Source organism: Lissotriton vulgaris, chromosome 1_1 (genome assembly GCF_964263255.1).
Source record: "Lissotriton vulgaris chromosome 1_1, aLisVul1.2, whole genome shotgun sequence".
NCBI classification, from domain to species: Eukaryota; Metazoa; Chordata; class Amphibia; order Caudata; family Salamandridae; genus Lissotriton; species Lissotriton vulgaris.
Genome location: NC_141685.1, coordinates 984,126,181 through 984,148,235, shown reverse-complemented (window position 1 = coordinate 984,148,235; position 22,055 = coordinate 984,126,181). Strand labels below are relative to the sequence as shown.

The 22,055-nt window shown below is 46.0% G+C and overlaps 1 protein-coding gene across 2 annotated transcripts in view; it reads left to right on the top strand.

Annotated features, from left to right (window-relative positions):
- The first annotated feature begins 11,081 nt into the window (after positions 1-11,081).
- LOC147748345 (CD209 antigen-like protein C) overlaps positions 11,082-22,055 on the top strand; it is a 358,434-nt gene continuing 347,460 nt past the window's right edge. The window contains exon 1 of one of the 2 annotated variants that reach the window (XM_086960502.1): positions 11,082-11,412. In XM_086960502.1, coding sequence (XP_086816628.1) covers positions 11,334-11,412 — 79 coding nt within the window. In that variant the 5' untranslated portion in view covers positions 11,082-11,333. The remainder of the gene's footprint in view (positions 11,413-22,055) is intronic. The other variant, XM_086960511.1, reaches the window with a different exon arrangement.

Here is a 22,055-nt window from a genome sequence, read left to right as displayed (position 1 = left end):
TTGTTGTTTTCTGAAGGAGAGGTGGTTTTGTGTAAGGCGGAGGTGGGTGGGGAGAGAATTCCAGGTCTTGGCTGCTAAGTAGGAGAAGGACCTTCCCCCCATGGTGGATCTTTGGATACGTGGGACTGCGGCGAGAGCTAGATTGGGCGATCGAAGTTGGCGGGTGGGGGTGTAGAAGAACAGGCGCGTGTTGAGGTATTCGGGTCCTAGGTTGTAGAGGGCTTTGTGTGCGTGGGTGAGGAGACGGAACGTTATTCTCTTGTTGACGGGGAGCCAGTGGAGGTCTTTCAGGTGTCTGGAGATGTGATCTTGGTGGGGGATGTCTAGGATGAGTCTGGCTGAAGCGTTTTGGATGCGTTGGAGTTTTTTCTGTAGTTTGGTTGTGGTTCCAGCGTAAAGAGTGTTTCCATAGTCCAATCGGCTTGTGACCATTGCATGAGTGACCGTCTTTCTTGTTTCGGTGGGGATCCAGCGGAAGATTTTTCTGAGCATACGTAGGATGTTGAAGCATGAAGATGAGACGGCATTGACTTGTCTGGTCATTGACAGGGAGGAGTCGAGGATGAAGCCCAGGTTGCGTGCGTGATTCGTTGGTTTGGGTGCGTTTTCCCAAGGCCGGTGGCCACCATGAGTCGTCCCAGGTGGAGGGGGTTGATCCTAAGATGAGGACTTCGGTTTTGTCCGAGTTCAGTTTTAAACGGCTGTTCTTCATCCACTCGGCTACTTCTTTCATCCCTTCATGTAGATTGGTTTTAGCGGTGTTCGGGTCTTTTGTGAGGAAGAGGATCAGCTGGGTGTCGTCTGCGTAGGAGATGATGTTGAGGTTGTGTTGGCGCGCGATGGATGCGAGGGGACTCATGTAAACGTTGAAGAGGGTGGGACTGAGTGATGATCCTTGTGGTACGCCGCAGATGACATCGGTTGCTTCTGATCTAAAAGGGGGGAGGCGGACTCTCTGGGTTCTTCCGGCGAGGAACGAGATGATCCAGTCCAATGCTTTGCCTTGTATTCCGACGTTGCTGAGGCGTTGTATAAGGGTGCTATGACAGACTGTGTCGAAGGCCGCTGAGAGGTCAAGTAGGATGAGGGCAGTTGTTTCCCCGTTGTCCAGTAGGGCTCGAATGTTGTCTGTTGCTGCGATGAGGGCGGTTTCGGTGCTGTGTTTGGCTCGGAAGCCAGACTGTGAAGGGTTGAGGGATTTGTTGGATTCGAGGAAGGCGGCTAGCTGGCTGTTGACGGCTTTCTCAATGACTTTGGCAGGGAATGGGAGGAGTGAAATGGGGCTGTAGTTCTTAAGTTCAGTGGGGTCTGCTGTGGGTTTCTTCAGGAGGGCACTGAGTTCGGCATGTTTCCAGCTTTCCGGAAAGGTAGCGGAGTTGAGGGAGCAGTTGATGATGTCTCGGAGATGGGGTGTGAGGACGGGATGTGTCCCTTCTAATTTTAAGGAAGCACGGGTGGTTCCGCTTCTAAAGAAACCAGGTGCTGACCCAAAAGTCCTGAAGAACTTTAGGCCAATTTCCCAACTGCCTTTCTTGGCCAAAATCTTGGAGCAACATGTTCTACATTCTCTCACCCACTTCCTTGAAAGCAATCACCTGCTCGAGCCCAATCAGGCTGGCTTTAGAGCTCATCACAGCACGGAATTAGTTATGCTTTCCGTGCTGGATGACCTGAGACTTAGGGCTGACAAAAAATTCTGTGTGCCCTGGTCCTTCTGGACTTATCCTCGACGTTTGACACTGTTAATCACAGCCGACTATTATCGCGGATTAAGGATCAAGGGATACAGGGCACGGTCCTGGCCTGGTTGACTTCTTTTTTCAGAGATCGCTCACAGCGAGTTCAACTAGCGGATCTAGTGTCCAAACCAGCCACGTTGACCTGTGGTGTGCCCCAGGGTTCAGCCCTCTCACCCCAGCTCTTTAATATCTATGTGCAGCTGTCGATAGCAGGACTGAACTTGATGGACTGCAGGGTCTATAATTATCCAACGATACACAAATCCTGATCAAGATTGAGCATTCATCTACTGCTCACTTGAGAATTCAAGACATTCTCAAGTATACCATCAACTGGATGTCGGATAATTTTTTGAAAATTAACCCAGAGAAAACTGAAGTCCTGGCAGTCACGACAGCTGCAAGACCGTGTAGCGATCTGTTCTGGCCGGCGGAATTGGGACCTTTTCCGGAACCAACAGTGGCAAGGAAAAAGCCTGGGCATCAGAATTGATGCCCTGCTGTCCATGACTCAACAGGTGTCGGCAGTGGTGGGCACATGTGTTAGTCTACAGCGCCAGCTCCGGAAACTATCCTCTCTGTTGTCATTTTCCACGCTTAGGCTGGGGGTTTCTGCCCTGATTCTAGCACGTCTGGACTACGGGAATTTTTTATATTATGGCCTACCTAAAAACCTCTTAGCTAGGCTACAGGTTGTAATGAACGACGCCGCCGGACTTATTTTCAACAAACCTAGGCGAACTCGGGCCACGCCCCTATTACAGGATCTACATTGGTTGCCAATTGCCCAGAGAGCGAAATTTAAGAGCCTTTGCATTGCACACAAGGCCATTCATGGCTCGGCCCCCAGCTATATTAAGGACCGACTTATTAACTACATGCCAAGTAGGGACTTGCGGTCCATTGAGGCATGTAACCTGTTATGCCCCCGGTTAAACCTCGCGTCTAAGGGTCGCAGAGCATTCTCCAGCACTGTCCCCCTGGCGTGGAACCGCCTTCCAGCTAGACTCCGGAAAGAAACCAATCTTCTTCCTTTTAGGAAGAATCTGAAAACTGTGCTTTTCCTGGAGGCATGGGGGCCTCTTTGATCGGGTGGCTCTGTGTTCTCGCTGGTGGTGTGTGTCCGCTGATAGAGCTTAGATACCCCTGGGTGATAACGCGCTTTACAAGCTCATAATAACATAACATAATAACATAACATCCTCCACAGCATCCTGGGGGCTAGAGATATAATTTGCCTCAATTACCTGAGATGTACATGTAATACCTGGATCATGTAGAGGCAAACTGGGCTGCAACAAAGCCGATCCAGGAACAAGCGGCGTTCAGCAATTTGAATTTCATGGGTTAGTAAAGATTCTGCCCTCAAAAGGAAGACGTCCAAAGTACCCACGACTCCTTTCTTTTTACTCATTTTGGAAGAGATGGGTGAAAAACACTAGCCTAGCCCACTAGATGGAAATACAATCCAAGGAGAATGCAAATTGATAATAACTTGCCAATAAACAAATTGGATCCTTCACAGTACCTTGATATTCTTTTTGCGGGCCGGCAGATGTTGAGGGGGTGGCCCAGCCCAGCCTCCTCCGGGCTCTGATGGGCGCGGGACGGGCCCGCCCATGGCCCGCTCGCGTCCTGCGGCGCGGGTGCCCACGCGTGATTTTATGGCGCCTTCTGGCGCTGCTGGGCTGACGCGATGGTGGGCGTGGCAAGAGGGACTCTGGTAGTTGGGGTCACCTCTGTGCTGGCGCCGGCGGCAGGAACAGGCAGAACACAGAGGATGATGCAACACCCCACAGCCCCCCACCCGCCCCCCCCGGGACTGCTAGGCAATGAAAACAGACGTTTCAGTCCTCCTGGGACTGTTTAACTGAAGCAGAAAGGCTGAGGTGAGGCAATAGCTTCTTGGGCGTCCCAGTAGGTACTCGCAAATTGTGCATGCAATTTCAAGGGTGCAAGGGGGCCAGAGGTCAACCCTGATGCACCCCTGAAATTGGCATGTGATCGCATGTTGCGCACACATATACCTCAAGGACATATGTGTGCGCAACATGGCACACTGAAAAATGCACTTATTAAAACTGTTATATATTATTTTTATTTATTTTTTAAACATTGACATAACAGAACAAAAGAATCATGAGCGCACGAAACCAAGTAATCAACAGATATTGACAATTGGTGTAAGACAGAGAATAGTACAACACTTCTTCTGAAAGAGAGCACAATCAGATCTTGCAATATTACAGATATACACGTGCTGAGGGGCACATCAGAGTCAACCAGCGTTACCCACAGTAGATCAGACAATACAGGTTTTAAGGCTCTTTACCCAGTTCTCCCAATGCCAGGTCTGGTCCCTCTCCCAATGGTACCATAGTACTGTAACCATGGAGTCCATGGAGTCCATATTTTGCAAAACTTTAAGGACACCCCCTTGCCGCATACGTCACTTTCTTTGCTACCATGTCAAAATTCAGACAATTTCTCAATTCCTGGAGTGTAGGGAGCTGACGTGCACCCCAGTAGTGAGCGATATCTCTTTTAGCTACTACCAATCCCAGGTTAACCAACATCAACTTATGTCACGAGATATCTACTTCAGTTGGGATTCCCAATAGGAGGTATTGAGGTTCCATCTCAATGAAAAATGCACTTTTGTGTATTTTTCAAAGTTTTCACAAATTACTATCAACTTGAAATTGATGGTAATTTGCGATTCCAAAATGCAAAATTGCGATTTTTAAGTGCATCACGCATTGCAATAAGGGACTAGCAATTTGCGATTCCCTAAATGCATTTGCAATTTAGGTACTTGCAAAATTTGCGATCACCTAAATTGCGAAATTGCATTTGGGTTGATACATCCCAAATGCTAAAATACTGGTCGTAAAGGGGCAGATTCTGCGTATCTGCCCCTTTGCGACCGGTATTTTCAATGATGCATGCGCCCTATAGTCTGCCTCATAGTTCTTTGGAAAGTGGCAGTGTAGTACTTCTATGGTAGTAAGTGAAGAAATTAAAGTTAGCATTACCTGGCATCCTGACTTTGCTAGGGCAGTCCTGTTTTCCCGCAAAATTTCTCTGTAAGTTTCTTCATTGCATCAAAAACCATGGGAGTTGTGTGGGAAAACCCACGCAACAACCATGAAATGCCTACGCAGGGCGATTACTGCTGCATTGCGTACTCCTTATTTTTGGAGCGGCTTCAAAAATATGACTTATGGTTTGCGTTGCTCTTGCACCATGTTGCTAACCCTGGGTGAAGTACTACCCTACGTTTGCGTAGTTTGCACTACTTCGCACTACGCAAATTGCACGTAGCACAGTGCAAACACGCGTAGTGTAGAGTAGCAGTAATTTTTTGCTTGCTCACGGTCCTCAACATCAAGTTGGCGACTGCGAGCAAGCAGAATTACATCCCGGTGAGACGTTTTCCTTGTTCTCAATCAGCAACATCAAGTTGCCGATCGCGAGCGTGGAAAATAAACCTCCCGGCGAGATTCTCAAAGCGGGGAGGTCAGGTTTCTCATTGCGAGTGGTCGCATATGCTCGCGACCCCTCCCGATGAGAAACTACCAGTCCACGTTAAGAAAGCTGCTGCTCGAGTAGAAATCTACTCGAGCGGCAGAAAACAACTGCTTGCACTGTGCAAGATGCAGTTTGCACTGATTGCACAGTGCGGACAAGCATCCAGCTCTGTGCAATCAGTGCGAACAGCATTTTCTACAGTGCACTACGCAGTTCGCGTAGCTACGCAGACCTCGCGTAGTGAGAAGTGCAATTCGCGTAGATACGCGTAACGCTACTACCCGAACTACGCCCAGGGTTACACGTTGCAAGGTGCATGAGCGACGCAAACCGGGCCATTAATGTGGACCTCAATATTTGGTTCCAGATAGAGCTGAAAAAAAGGTCCATAAAAACAGTGCCAGAATGGTAAATGTTTAAAAAGTACAGAAGATTAATTAGCTGCATGGGGTACAAATAGCTCTGAAAAGTTTGAAATGTCTGGAGTCCTGGTATACACAGTCACTTATTAGTTAAATGGAGCTCTTCGGTAGGCAAGATATATTTTGCCTAGAATGGTGAACTTGCTCGCACCATTACAGTCCTGCCTGTTCCTCTTGGAAGAGTCAATCCTTTGCATATCCAGTTGGTTCCTTCTGAAAATATCTGCAAATGCAGGTGGAAAAGTCAGTAACAAGGCAGGTGGGTGTTTCTGCAGCATTTGTAACATTGGTAGAGCGTGTGCAATGTATTTGACAGTTGGGGCCGGTGCCTTTCACAGTAAGGTAGGGATAACATAAAGTCAGTCGTGTCAGGCGATGTCTGGCATGTGGCTGGCAGCAGTGGTCGAAGTGGGGGGAAAAAGCAGGGGAACTGTGGGCAGAGAATCGGTGGACAGGAATAACCTGAGGATTGGGTCGGTGGACGGAGTCAGTGGCATGGCCAGAAAGAGCAAAACATTCCAATTTTTAATATTTGTTTGGCATTTCCCTGACCAGTTACAGCTTATTACGTTATTTAATTCAACCAATGGATACACATGTTTATTTAGGGTTATTAGGGGTTATTGACATTAAAATACACTCACAAAGTGGGATATGTTTCCAAACATAGACTGTCCCAAATACGCCTAAAAGTGGAATCACAAGCCATTTGTCTCTGAATCATGTAGTTTCTCTCATCAGCACTTCTCCTCCCTTTTCCTACAAGATCAGTTCAAACATGAATGGCAAAAAAGCTTAGTTTGCAAATGTTTTCCACATAATTATGGCTCTGCCATATTTGCCACATAATACATCATCTGCTGCATAATCTGACGATTTTAACTAAGAAATTGTTTGTAGCTCAAATGGATCAAAAGTTACTAAAAAATGTGACTTGTGTTGCTGCGAAGTGGAGGGCCCTTTGCAAAGGTTGATTGGTCACCTTTTTCCCTTCTGCATTTGTATGTTACGCTGGTACTAATGAGTCGAAATCTTTGCAGCGATCGGTAATATGTGTAAAAATGCAAACGTAATAAAGTATCAGAAAGTGTACTGCATCACGTTGTAGCATTTTGTTTGCTGCATAATTTAGTCAACACTGTGACATAATGTTGTCCGCCATTGCTGCATATTTCCAGTGGCACCAAAGCAGGCAGCACATGTTAAAAGTGCTTGTGCATGAAGCAGAGAGACTGTAAAGTTTGTGAACTTAGTTTAGTGTGCATGCAAATCGTGTATTGCTGATCCCTGGTGAGTTGAACTGCTACTTCTGAAACAAGGTCAATGCTGGTACCAATGAGTGAAGCAAACTGGCCTCAAGGGTCCTGTGACCTCAGTGACAGAGTCACAGTTGCTCTAGGGCGTGTTGTTTCGCAGGCCTGATCGCAAGACTGGAGGTTAACTTCAGTATGGATAGTGGTGAACAGGACTTCAAGGTTAGCCTATACTTGCCACCGTTGGTGCTAAGACTCCAGGGCTTCTATGGTCTAGCAGGACCTTTGAAGGTCTAGCATGCATATGTGCTCCCTTGGGAGAGTGGTCTGTGGACTGGTCATGAATGCTGAACATGATTCCTCAGTTCCAAATTCAGCAGCTCTGGCCATAGTGCCACATCCTTTCTCTTAATAAAAACCATACTGCCCTGCTGAGAAACTCGCGCTACCTTCAGCTATAACTCAATAGTGCCCTGCTATAAACACCTGGATGCAACTCAAATCAAATTATGCAATAGACAAGAGTAATATGCTGCCTGGAAAAAATGTAACAACATCCTGGAAAAAGCAAACACTCATAGGGAATGCAAGATTAAGTAAGGCATGTGAATTGTAAGAAGGCACAACATGGTTACCTTAACGCACCGGTTCCTGAAAACATTTCCCAAGGGGGTGCAAAGTACTGTCTGTGACATGCCTCAGGGCCACAACGATGCCAGAAGTGCGAGAGTTGGGTGATTAAAGGTGGACGTGGGGGGATACAAAGCAGATGCATGGTGTGGACAACAAACTGAGCCTTCACATGACTTCTGTCTTCCACCGACGCTCTATTCTCATGCATCAAGAATTAAAGTCAAAGCATTAACATCTAATGTGCACTGTGAGAGGGAAAGAGGTACTCATCTGGTGGCTGTATTGCAAAATGCGAAACCTGAAAACCTGGGAGCAGTCCTGGCTTCCCCCACCTGACCAATTAGTGTGATCCCAGGCAATTGGTTCATTTCACTTTGCCTCCTATTTCACATTACCACATACAAGAGTGCCTCCTGGTTCACGAATGGCATTGTTTTCAGAAGGAGGGTGGCATTAATGTTGCTAAAATCATGTTTGAAAACTATCCCTGCTGATAAATGCCTTGCAATGAAGTGATATAATCTGTTCTACTAGGGTAAAATTCTCATGCATATTAACAAAATTCACGTTTTTGAAGTTTGCAGAGTCTATCATGTTTTTACATGTTTAGTGAAAGATGTCTTTAAAACTAAAGGTGCTCCTAAAGATAGGTTGTCTAGGACACCTTCTTTTCTTATATATTGTTACTTTAGTTAACATGTAAATAAAATATGCCCCGTTTGTTGCACAGCTTTCTGAATATTCCTGCTCTATCAGGTGCCGTGGTGTAACACAGGCCCCCCTCATGCTCCCGCGGTGCGCGGTCTTCCAAGCTCCAGGGGCCCCCTCAGAACAATACTCTGGTTGGAGAGCTCCTGATTGAGCCCGGAGGTGGCCCCTCCATGTGGAAAACAGCACTTACAACGCTGTCGGTACAACGCGGTGCCAAAACAACGTGGTCAGTACTACGATCGCGCTGTTACCATGCATACCATTACAACGCAAGTCATTACAACACCTTGCTGTAGGGGGCTTTAGGTTTTGGATTTTAAATCCATAACCTTCCCTATTGCTGCACAGACTACAGCAAGTCGTTGTAATGGTGCGCAGGGTATAACACAGTCGTTGTACTGACCGCATTGTAAAGGCATGCGTTGTAAACGCATGTGTTGTTACGTCATATATTCCTCCATATACCGTGCAGGGAGCCCCCTCAAGTTTTGTCACGCCAGTGGGCCGCTGTTCACCAGGGGGCCGCAATTAAAGGGCAGGACGCTACATGTGGCCCATTGGGCATACTTTGGGTATCCCTGCCTTAACTTTTACGCTCATTAATCAGAAATCAATTAGTGTTTTTGCCTGAAAAGTTAAGAACATGGCAACAGTGACTGGAAGGGACCTGTTTCAATGTCCAGTGCTTATGTCCTTACAAAACATATACACAGTATGGTTTAAAAAGACCACATCCCTGAACACAGAGCCTTGGTACACATTGTATAAACTAAAATATGGTAAAAAGCTGTTAAGAATTACATTAAACGTTTTCCACTCCATGCTTTAACCAGGCATTGCAGTACCTCCAGAATTGCTGCACAATGCTGTTCTAAGTAAGACAAGAAAATGAAAGTAGCGCTTCAATGGCAAACCTTTCAAAGTCGCACTAATGTGTGTGGGTGTGAATAAAACCAATCTGGTCACTTTGCGACTACTCTGGCTTTATTTATTTATTGTACCTTTTTCTCTCCCTCTCGAGGAGGCACTTTGGAATACAAAAATGTCCAAACACATACGACATTTCCAGCAAAAGTGTTAATTTCTTTTTTGGATCCATTTCACATGGAAGGAAGGAGAGAAAAGAGAGGTTAAGATGGTACTTGGAGTCACGGTTTTCAGCAAGTGAAGAGCAAGACAGAGACAGGAAGAGAGAGGGGAAGAGGAAGAAAGAGAGAGAGAGTGGGCGCAACTGACAGCATCAGAGCAGGAGAAGTGAACACTGTCCTTGTGTTTTCTGGGCAAGAAGGAAAAGACCGGGGTCCTCATTTAAGAGGCCGTGCGTCAGTTTTACACCGCCGGTGCATCACTTTTTGTGATGCACCAGCAGCGTAAAAAATGTGCCTTGTTGCACCATATTTACAAAGTGACGCATCTAGGTAGATGCGTCACTTTGTAAACCCCTGTGCTACATTATACCTACGCCAGGTATAATGTATGCAGGGGGGGGCGTTCTGATGCAAGAAAGGGTCATAGAAGTGATGCAGTGAAATCTGTAAGATTTCACTGCGCCACTTCCAGGGCGTAAATGCGTCAATTTCTTACGCCTGCCTCACAGCAGGCGTAAGACTGACGCAGGCCCTTTCACATGGGGCTTGCCCCATGTGAAAGGACACATTGCGGGAGCTGCGTCACTTTTGTGACACACTCTAGCAATGCGTCGCTTTTGTGCCATACAGATACGTCAGAAATACTGACGTATCTGTAACTCCTTGCGTCATGATGCGTCATACTGTAAATATGACGCATCATTGGTGTCGCAAGGAGGGCGCAGTGAAAAGTGACGCATCACTGTTTTCATGCAGCGGTGCATTACTTTTCATAAATGAGGCCCAGAGTTATGAAAAGTGACGCATCGCTGTTTCATGCAGCGATGCGTCACTTTTCATAAATGAGGCCCAGAGTCCTTTTCCTTCTCCGTTCTCCAAGCCTCTCTCCCAACGGCCACGAACAGCCGAGCCTTATTTATAAGCTTTAACTATTTCTGCCGTCCAGGGACGTATTTAAAAAAATTAGGGGGACGAATTCTGTTAAATTAAAAAGTAGAGGCACGCTATGCCCTGCCAACCCCGCCCACTTCGACCATTGGCTGGTAGTCACACATGCGGAAGATGGATCCGAGACGCCTTTTTGCTGGGTGAGTCCGTCACATGCGGGCCAGTGCATTTTAAAGATTGTTAAGTCTGAAAACAGTGTTAGTCTCAGGTCAAGCCCACACCTCTGAAAAGGTGTCAGGGCTAGAAAAGGCTGAGAGGTTTCACTAATGGATGGGACAGAGCCAGTTGCGTCATGCCTCAGGGGAGAGTTAGTTGCATGTCATGCTGATGTCTCCTAGACGCCCGTAGAGTCGGCCAGAGTCAGTCACACATCAAGAAGATCTCTTTTTGCCGGGCCAGGGCAGGTGTCGTGTTAGGCTGGTTCCTCCGAAAAGTCTGTACATTTGGGAACATGCATTATCACTAAAAGAAATTGAAGGGAAATATGTTTCAGCTGGACAGCAGTAAACGGCTTATCATCATTTTTTTCGCTGTGTGGTGTTTTTCGTGGTCTAACAAATCATGTTTTACCTTCGGGAAATGTCATAATTGTTCATTGTTTTTTAAACCCGGGGTGTGTCTTTCTGGATAATGTGAGGGGAAGGGTGCTCCAAAAGCGTAAAAAAACAAACAGGTCTTATCTTTCTTGGAAACAGTGGAGATGGGTCAGAGGTTGCTGCCTGGGGACGGACGTTCGGGTGAGTAGGGCGAGGGGAAAATGTCGTGGTCAGCTCCGGTTTGGATAGGGCGCGCTCCGCCCCGCACGCGCTCACTGCGCAGGCATCCTTCGCAGAGAGGAAAGGGTGCTTCCGAGGGAAAGACTGCCCAGCTTTCGAGCACTCGCCTCGCACCCTTTCCGTAATACACTTCCCTCGCCTCAGGCTCCCTGAAACGTCTCTAACGAATCCCTGCCTTCCTTCGACCACCTCCCCCTCCGAGACCCACGCAGACCGCAAGCCGAAGAAAGAAATGGATCGGTATGATGACGACGAAGAGGCCGACGCAGGGGAACGACAGAAACAGGACAAGTTCAGGAACTACCCAGCAGGTACAGTTCTAGGTTCAGCGTGAGTGAGCGGGGGAGGAGGCGGGACGAATGTAAACTTTGAAGGTAGACACCTGATGGGGTACTTGGTAGATCCCCAAAGCGTTATCGCTGGACAGGACTAAACCTTCAGGGGGGGCGGAATCTATCCGCAGGGACCTGCGTTTACTCCCAAGAGTGAGTCAGTCTCTACCAGTTAATGGGGAATTTAGTAACCGAGGGCCGAGCCAGGTGGAGTCCTCGTCTTCCCACGCAGTAGGGCGGCCAACTGGCATGGGTGCAAATTCAGGACGGTGAGTCAAAAATTCAGGACAAAGGGTCAAAATTCAGGACAGAAGGTAAATTTTACAGACACATCAGAGGAGGTTGAACAACTTTGCCAGTGGATTCAAGCCAGCCGGGCTGATGAGGCGTGATGCCCTGTAACCGGTCCTAGGATGCAATCTTTGGCCTTACCAGAAGAGCCAGGGCGAGCAATCTCCTTGCCACTCTGCACTGGCTGCCGATTCGCAAGCGCATCTCATTTAAGACCTTAACTACAGCTTTTAAGGCGCTTCACAATCTCGGCGCTGGCTATTTGCAGAGAAGGGTCAATTTCTATCTTCCATCTAGACCCTTGAGGTCTGCTGCCCAGGCCTATGCCATGGTACCGGTAGTGAGACGTGTTCGCTGTGGAGGTCGCTCTTTTAGCTACCTTGCCCCCCATCTTTGGAACACTCTGCCCCTGATGCTGCGAACGTGCCCTAATTTGTCCGCCTTTAGAAAAGGACTTAAAACGTATCTCTTTGCTCTGTAAGTTGTTCCTTGGATTTCTAGTACCGTTTGGCTGTCTTGTTGGTTGCTGGTAGTTTGTGAAGAGGATCTATAGCGCCGGGACGCTCTTTGAGCAGCTGAGCGCTCTACAAAACACCCAGTAACATAACATAACATAACATTCCAGTCTAGGGAGGACCTGGCATGGCAGTTTGGTCTGGACTGTTCCCTTGAGGAGCAGGGTCAAGACTGATTTGCATATTGTTGGTTCCAAACTGGGTAGGCATAGTGAGCAAAAGAACAATGGATTTAAGCCAGACTTGTTGACTGGGGGTGAATGATTGATTTATTCAGCATTGCGTTCATCGTTTGTTGCTGCACAACCTTTATTATTTGCAGCATGATACAGAACGGGACCTTGTAATCTCTCAGGAAGGCAGTGAAGGTCTGTTAGTCACTTTTCAAAAGATCTGTACTGGCCTTGCGTGTGCCTCAATCTAGCAGTGAAAAGAGGCGCAGAAGGCTGTTAAGACTTGATAGGAGAGGTACTATAAATTGAGACATTTTAGAGGAAAATCTGAATTTCGCGCCATCAATATTTCCCTGCAGCAAGTGTCTCTGACTTTGTCATGGAGTTAGTAAGTCATCTTACCTCAAGGAGGTTCTAGGATGCCATCGCCGGCGGCAGGAGCTCTGCATATGGATGATCAATCCTACCAGAGTTACAGAAGCAATCAGCGTTCCATTAGATAAGGCATGAAGCCCTAACTTTACTACTCCTAAACTGAGAAAAATCCTAACTTTAAGACTTTCGGTATTCACAGAAGGCATTTATGAGTCCTAAAGTTAGGAGTCCTAACTTCTGTGAATACCGAAATGAGTAAGTGCCTTCTGTGAGTACCAAAATGAGTAAGTGCCTTCTGTGAGTACCAAAATGGTTGTAAGTTTAGGATTTTGTCTCAAGTTAGTTCTGTGAATTGGTCCCACAGACCTTTAGTTGGGATAGGTGAAATGTAATTGAGGAATTCTTTTAATTTTAGTTCACATTTTGTTAACTGAAAGACTTGTCAGACTTCCCATCGGTGTAATCTTACGGGTCTTCTCTTAGTCACAAAACCAGATTCTTTCTTTCACAAAATTTAGCGAATTGGGAGTAATGGAAGACGTGTTGTACCAATAAGCTTTCAAACCTAATGGAGATAGAAAGCTCTGAATGTATCCCAACTATGGAATCGTATGTGCAGTGAGGCTTTCTAAGATGTGGTTAGCAGATCCAAATCCTTGGTCTGCCTCCCTGGGCACTGTAAATGCTGAGTTTCCAGCTATTTAATAAATAATAAAGATGCTGAGTAACTTTCTTAAGTGTTTCACTTCTGTTTATTTGTCAATATCGTTCATAGCAGATGTTGTCTTCACATCTATCTTCAAAGTGTTTAAACATTTCATGCTTGTATCATATTATATGAGATTAGACATCAATGCATTTATTATTTATAAAATAGCTGGAAACTCAGTATTTACAGTGCCCAGGGAGACAGACCAAGGATTTGGATCTGCTAACCACGTCATTATTTTTACTTACACTCCAGAGTGGGGAGTGATACCCGGGAGCACACTAAACACAAATCAAGCAGCAACATTAAAAACTCGCAGTGCTCGACCACCATCCACAAGTATATTGTATGCTTTCTAAGATGTCCCGTGAGCCTCTCTTCTAGGGATCCAGTTCTACGATGGACTGTTTTCAGAACAATTGAATGATAGGTCTCAATTTAGTGTGTTCACCCAGTGGATTTAAAGCTAAGTCAAGTCTCAATTGTGTTAAGGGAGAACTTCTGAGGAGTCTCAACAAAGATCTTATAAAGATAATTTCAGTCTCCCCTAAGGTGTCCACAATGCAATGCCCACAAAGTTCGGAACCATACAAGGGGTTGCTACCTGCTTGAGCTCTATAAATCTCCAGGGTGGGGGAGAATGTATGAACAACAGACCGGATGGCAATCCTCATGATAGCAGCTGACTTGTGTTACAACAGGGAGTGTGCCTTATAACTTGTAATAATAATAATAATAATAATAATAATAATAATAGGAGCCAGGACTTAGAGTCTGAAAGCCTGACACCTATGTAATCAAATTTAGATTCTCACTCCAATAATGTTTCGCCTAGTGTCAACTCACCATTAGAGTGCTTGTGCCTATTTATACCCATAAACTTCTTTTAAGTGCATTAGTCTCCAGGCTGTTAATGGTACAATAGGAGGCAGAGGCACAACTAGAGCCACATTTTGGGGGGGGGGGGGCAAAAAAAATTTGTGGGGTTAATTCTTCCAGCAATACACAGAGTGGTGATGCTAGGTCTCTAAGAAGGGGTGAAAAAACAGCAAGCCCCCGTTAACAAGCAAATGGTCTTTTAAAGACCTGTTAAGTACTCGGGTGTGGCTGTGTGTGTGCCCGGGAAGCTCTCTCATCCTGGGCTGCCACACACGTGGGGGTGGAGGGGTGGGGGGGGGAGCTGAAGCCCTTTGAGCCTAATGGGCGTTGCACACCTGATAAGAGGCACGTTTCTCAAGGAGGGTCTGGAGCCCTCTAGATGTTTTTGATACTAGAAATGTGTCATCCGCAAATAATAATGCAGAGGTTTTCAAACCTGCTGGAGTTGGAGAACTATTTGCACACTTTCTGAGTATTCAACACAACCATTTGTAACTAATAATAAAAAAGGGTAGTGGATAAGACACATCCCTGTCGTACACCTATGCTGACAAAGATGGTCTTGGTTAGTTTGGGCCCCAATGCACTTGAGCAAAGTTATCTTTCTGTATGCATATTATTACCTCCAGTAACACAGATGGGACACCCAACTCCTTCACAATCTTCCATAGATTCCCCCTTAGGGGCCACGTAAAGGCTGCCTGATTGATATCCACTGTCTTCCACTTAAGCATAAGAAAGTGGAATACCCGGTCCACCATGCTAGTCCTCATCTAAAGGCAGGCTGGAAATGACTAAGAATATCGTTTTTCTAACATCCAGATGGATAATCTATCCAGGACGTGTTTATAGAAAATCGGCTGTGAGTTGTTGATTAGCGTTATTGGACAGTAGTTGCCAGGTATACTGCGGCAACCCTTCTTATGAATTGGAACACTCTCCACACCTTTCCAGGCAAGTGGAACTGGAGCTCCTGCAGCAACTGCATTCGAGATGGCGTTAATATATGTTATTGAGGGGTCAGAGTGGTATAAATCAGCAGGGATTCTGTCTAAACTAGAAACATTCCCAGCTCGGGAAACTGTCTTTACAACACATGTTTTACTTCACAGTGCCTTTGCCACACATTTATCACCACACAAATTATTACCACATATAGGCCTATAACACGCATGCCTTTACCACACATTTAAGGTAAGTATGCAGGTTTCGGGGGTCTGCCCTCAAAAAAGATAAAAAGAAATATATATATAACTTACCTTACTAATACTTCCCTTAGTTAGACTAATAATGCGTGGTAATGGCATGCGAAGTACAAGCATATGCGGGCCAAAATAATGTGGGGGTAAAACATGCATTGAAAAGGCATGCAGTGTTTTTACCTGTGTTGTTCTATCATACAACTTCCCAGCTCTATGTGCTCGCACAGCCAGATAAGTACCAGTAATGTAACATGTCAGAGGGTACGTATCTCTTGGCATCAGGAAACCTATTTCCGAATGAAATAGTTCCACCTGAAGGAGTTGGGAGCTAGGTTTGTGAAGCCACATCAGTATCATTATAATTGGTATCAGAATCCTCAAACATGTTCCCTCTAGAGGGGCTGAATACAGTACTGTAAAATGTTCAACCCACTTCTGAGGCTAGACATAAATCTCAGGCTTCAAGGACTTTTTCCATTCCTCATTTTTTTTTTCTTTCAACATGTTTTTATTGTTTTTACATACACACATGAAACATAAAACATAAAGTCCTCTTTAAACTTCTCGTTACAGGGTTTTCAGCCAAAGGCCGTTGGTTTGGTGGCGCCACATTACAGATTTTACGTGCTTGGCTGACCCCCTTATCCAATTGCGCCCATAGAGCGTAGGGGGAGGTGTGAAAAGGAAAGAAGGAAAAAAGGAGTAAAAAAATACAAGAAGTTTGCTATTACTTGCTACTGACCTGGCCCCTGGGTGGGGTTATGCTGTGTTCAAGCTTGTTGCTTTGTGTTGGTATAGTTTAAGGTGGGCCATATGCGTCGAGGTATTTGTCCAGGGCATCCCACATGCCCCAGCATGGTTGTTTCCACGGTGAGTGCTGGAGGGCGATTGTGTCAGCCCTCATCAGGTATGTAACCCAGTTGAGTCAGCCCTTGAAGGTTGCCTTAGAAGTGTCTTTCCATTTGGTGAGAACTATTTTTACTGCCGCTGTCAATAGCAGGCCCAATAGGTCTCTGTCTTGTTGTGAGTCTAGCTCTGTAGTTAGAAATACAGTTGTGAGGGAGGTGAATTCTGGTTTGAGTGTACATCCTAGTGTTTTTTTTATGAAGTTGAAGATCTTATCCCAGAATTTGCTGACCTTTGGACAGTGATATATTAGGTGAGTTAGGTCGCCCTTTCCCTTGTGACAGTTCCAGCAAAGGTCGTTTTCTCTGAGCCTTAAGGTCGCCAGACGAGCTGGTGTCCAATAGATCTTGTGTAGTAGCCAGAATTTTGTCTGTGCTAGTACCAGGGAGATTTTGTTTTGTGTGGGGGAAGACCATAAAAGGTGTAGTTCTTTCTTGCTGAGTGTGGCCCCTAGTTCACTTGGTGTCCTGTTCTGTTAATATAAGTCATGTACTGGATGATTGAGGGTTTGTGCTTGTTGAGTTTCGCTTTCGTCAGAGCGGTTCTAAACTTAAGGAAGTTATAAAATTCTAGGTCAGGGAGGTTAAGCTTTGCTCTTAGCATGTTGAAGGTGGGCAGGTTATCTTCCTCATCTAACTGGATTGAGTAGGAGAGGCCCATTGTTTTCCATGTGTCTATGGATAATGGTTTTCCCCTGTACCTTATCTTCCTGTTCCCCAGAGATATTCCCATCTCGTGTTTTTTATACTGATGTCCATTTTCTGGTCTACCTTGAGCAGGGCATTACGTGTGTTTTTGAGTATTGGGTATGTCGACTGTGTGCGCTTGTTGGCCGTGAAGAGGGTTATGGGCTCTAGGTTATCTAGTAAGCTCTTCTCAATCCTGAGCCAGACTGGTGTATAGTATTGTTCAGGGAGAACCCTGTATGCCCCTTGTTTTGCCAGGAAGGCAGTTTGGAACGTTTTGAAGTCTGCCAGGTTAAGCCCTCCCAGCTTCTTATGTAGTCTTAGCTTCTTCAGGCTTATCCTCGCTCGCTTGTCCCTCCACAAAAATGTGTTGATCAGCTTGCCTATCTTTTGGTGGAAATCGTCCGTTAATGTTAGGGGAAGCATGTTAGCTAAGTAGTTGACCATTGGCGTGATCATCATCTTTATTGTCTCAATCCTCCCCCACCATGTTATGTATCTGGGTGACCATGCTTCCAGGAGCCCCTTTAATTTTGCAACTAATTGACTCTCATTGTGCTCTAGCAAGCTCCTGAGGTCCCTACCGAATTGTATCCCCAGGTATTTAATGAACTCGGTCTGCCAGGCAAGGCCCGAATTCCCCAGTGTTTTTTTGGTGGTGTTGATGTTAAGGGACTTACATTCCGATTTGTCCTTGTTTAGCTTGTATCCGGTATGGTCGGAATACTTTTCTATGGTCTCCGTTAGGGCATTGATAGATGATTGGGGACACTCCTTGATTATTAGGATTTCATCCGTGTATGCAGCTAGTTTAACCGTCACCTCATTGATGGTAAAGCCCCTCATCTAGGCATTGGCCCCGATATCTCTGATGACTGGCTCTAAGGCCAGCAGGAACAGTGAGGGTGACAACGGACAGCCCTGTCTTGTACCCCGCTGCAGGTTGAAGGGTTCTGAGACCGCTCCGTTGATTACTATCCTTGCACTTGGGTTTTTGTATAGGGCCATTACTTTATTTGTGAATGCCTCTCCCAGGTTGAATGTCCACATGCACTGTTCCCAGAAGTGCCAGGATACCCTATCAAATGCTTTCTCGGCGTCAAATGTTATCGCCACCGCTGGCTCATCAGTTGCCGCAGCTCACTCCAGTATGTGACACAGGAGTCTAGTATTGTCATGCGACATGCGCGTCTTTAGGAATCCTACTTGTGCATTGCTTATTAACTTTGGCAGTACCTTGTTCAGTCTTGAGGCCAGTATTTTTGCTTAGATTTTACAATCGACATTGATTAGTGAGATAGGCCTATAATTTTGGGGTAGTTGTGTGTTTTTGCCTTCTTTTGGGATGACTACTATATTTGCTTCCGCCATGGACTGTGTCACTGCTCCTGCCTTATCTTGGTGGTTGAACACTTTCTTCATGATAGGGCTCAAGAGGCCTAGGAATGTTTTATAAAATGAGGCTGTGTAGCCATCCAGGCCCGGGGCCTTGTTGTCTTTAAGAGACCTTACTGCCCCCTCAATTTCTGCTGCACTTATCTCCTGCCCTAGGGTGCGTGCTTCCTCACCTGTTATCTTTGGTCTATTTAGTCTTTCTAGGTATCCTGTGCATCCCTCCACATCCAGGGACTTGTCTTTTTTGTACAGGTCCTGATAAAATTTGCGGAAGGTTCTTAGTATTTCCTTATGCCTCGTGTGTGTATTGTTTTTTGAGTCGGTGATTGAGGATATGGTGTGTTGCTTTTGTTTGTGCTTTAGATAAGAGGCTAGAATCTTTCCTGCTTTGTTTGCTTTGCAGAGGTTGATTGCCTTATAATTGTTTACCCACAGTCCTGTCCTTTCACTCAGGATCTTTTTATACTAGTATTTCTTTTTTGTGATTATTGCTAAGGTGGAACTGTTCTTTGGCTTTGTGATATGGGCTGTTTCTAGTCTTTTTATCTCTTCTTCTAGTTGATCTAGCGGTGCTTTTGCTCTCTTGTTCATTTTTCCTTTAATCTCTATTATTGTGCCCCTGATTGTTGCCTTAAGTGTATCCCATACGGACCTAGGGTCCATGTCCGGTGTGTCGTTAAGTCTTACGTATTCTTTAATGTCTTCATCAATTTTACTTTTGTTACTCTATTATACCAGGACATCGCTGTTGAACCTCCATCTACGTGGTAAGTCCTCATTACGACGTCCGCTCAGCAATAGGCTGATGCACGAGAGGTCTGAGATAGACCTAGCCGCAATGTCTGTGTAGTCCATTAAGTGCGTGTGCGAGCTTGAGATTAAGATGTAATCTATCCTGCTGTAGGAGTTGTGTGGGTTGGAGTAGAATGTGTAGTCTCTAGTGACTGGGTGTTGTAATCGCCAAGGGTCTTTGAGATTGTATTTGTCGCAAATGTTCCTTAAGGTGCCTTGAACTTTGGACAGTAGTGAGTGGCAGTGTGATTGTCTATCTAGTGTATGGTCTAGAGCTATATTGAAATCACCCGCCTATACTAGTAATTCGTATTGGGAAATTACATTCAGTCTCCTCGAGACGCCCTCCCAGAATTCTGGGTCATCTTTGTTCGGACCGTATAGGTTAGCGAGATGTATGGTCTCGTCCCCTCTTTTCAACTGCGTGATTAGTATCCTCCCTGTCTCATCTTGTTGTTGGTCCACTAACTTAATGTTGGAGTTCCTGGATACCAGCGTGATCACCCCCTGCTTCTTCCCAGATGCTGGGGAGCAGGCCACCTGACCTATCCACCTCGCTCTTACTCTGTCTGCGTCTTCTAATGACAGCCTAGTTTCCTGCAGCAGAAGGACATCGCCCTTGGTCTTGGCCAGGTAGTCTAGGATCTTTTTTCTTTTTACTGGGTGGTTGAGGCCTTTAACATTTATCAACACTATTTTTAGATTAGCAGATAGCTGGTTCGTGTTATCTTGTGTCATGGGTACTTGTGAGCATTCGCCTCTTCCTTGCGCTCTCTGTTTGTGTTTTGCTCAGCTCCCTCACGTGTTCTCAATGTGTGGGTCCTACTCTTCCATGTGCCGGATCTGGTTCAATGTTCCTTCTTGTATTTAGAGGTATAGTGTGTAGCAAAGTGAAAGGACAGGAGACAATGGATATCATATATAGACTTAGATGAGACAGACAATACAGACAACCCGGACACCCCTTCCTCCCCCCCCAGCCAACCATCGTACAATGGACGTGCGACAGCAATATCCCCACTCCGCCCCCCCCGCCCCCCGGGAGATTCTAATTTTAGCGAATATGGCTGCTATAAACCCTTCCCAGCTTACACTGAGGGCCTACCAGGCGGCAGTGCTATGACAGGTTCCCTTGTGGTTCCTGTCTTTCCCTCCCCCCCATTTTGCTGCTATTGGTACCCCAGTTACTATGGAGAGAATACATTTATCGGGTATAGATTGTTTGGTTCAGTGTCACTGGGTGAACAACATCATATTGTCTCTGCCATCGTGGATGGTCTGTTATATATTTCTCAACAATCGGGTCCCCTTATGCCCTGACCTGCCTCCCTCTCCCCCCTTAGCTTTCCCTTGGGACCCTGAAAAATGTAGGAAAAGGATATAATGCTCGGCAGAGATTGTCTAGTCCAGCGCCTCTGGGTAGGCAACATGAACATGTCTCTGGTATCTTGACTGGTCTTTTGCTGCGGTTCCTTCATGTGTGGTGGTCTGATTCGAGGTAGTTGCTCTGTAGCTTCTTCGGTCTGAGGTAGATGATGTCGGTTTTCTGAGGTAGATATGGTTGTATCTCGTGTAACTCGTAGTTTTGTTTCTTCCTTGCTGTTACTCCACCCTTAGTTCTGGTGATGCACTTCTTTTGCTTGTTCCCACTTGCGAGGTTTCCATCTCTTGGTGTGTAGGCCCTTTTAGATATGTGGTCAGTTCTTCTGGCTCTTCAAAGATGACTGTCCTTCCTTTGTCAGTGATTTTGAATTTTGCTGGTCCGGCAAAAGAGAATGTTATGTTCTCTTTCCTTAGCTTGTCTCTCAGGTCCGGGAAGTCTTTTCTTGTGTCAACTGTCGTCTTGGAATAGTCCTGTGTAAGGATTATTTTGTATCCATTCCATAGCAGGTTTTGTGAATTTCTTGCCGCTCCGAAAATAGCATCAGTGTGTTGTGAGTGCAGCGGCTTGCAGATTATTGGGCACGGGCCTGCCTGGTTCATCGATCTGACCGCTGATACTCTGTATGCTTTGTACAGCTCCAGTGGTTGGGTAAATTGGATGCCGTTATTTTGGGGATCAGCTCCTCAATTAGGGCCATGCATGATCCTGATTTGTCCTCCTCCCCCTCTGGGACACCTAGGATTCTTATGTTGCTTTTCCTGTTTTTATCTTTCAGCTCTGCTGTCTGCCTTTGTAGCATTGCTGTCATTTTGGATAGATCTTTAAGGGGCCGTATTTGCTCGTTGGTCCCCATCTTCAGTATCGCTAACTCGCTGCTCCACTACTGATAGCCTGTTGCTTGCAGCATGGATGTCTGCTCTGACCGCTGCCAGTTCCAGCTGGATTGCATCTGTGGTTTGTTTCGTTTATTTGGCTAGGTCGTGGACCTCAGCCAGTTTCCTTAGGATTATGTCTAGTGTGGCGTTGATATCTTGCTTTGTTTGATACGGGAGTTCGATTGAAAGTCCCCCTTCTTCTTCTTTTCTTGCTGCTGGAATTTCCCCTCAGTGCCTGCCATGGTTATCAGGCCTCTTCTGGTTTGTTGGAGCTTGTATCTCTTGTCCTCTTTTTGTGTTGTATCTAGTTGTCTCCGCAGCGGTAGGGGGATGATGGTGCTCCGTTTGTGTGTGGTGCTTCTCTGGAATGTGAATCTTGTCTCTTGTGCCTTCTCCTACTCCTGGTTCCTACCCGAGGCTCTTGTAGTGGCCACCTCCCT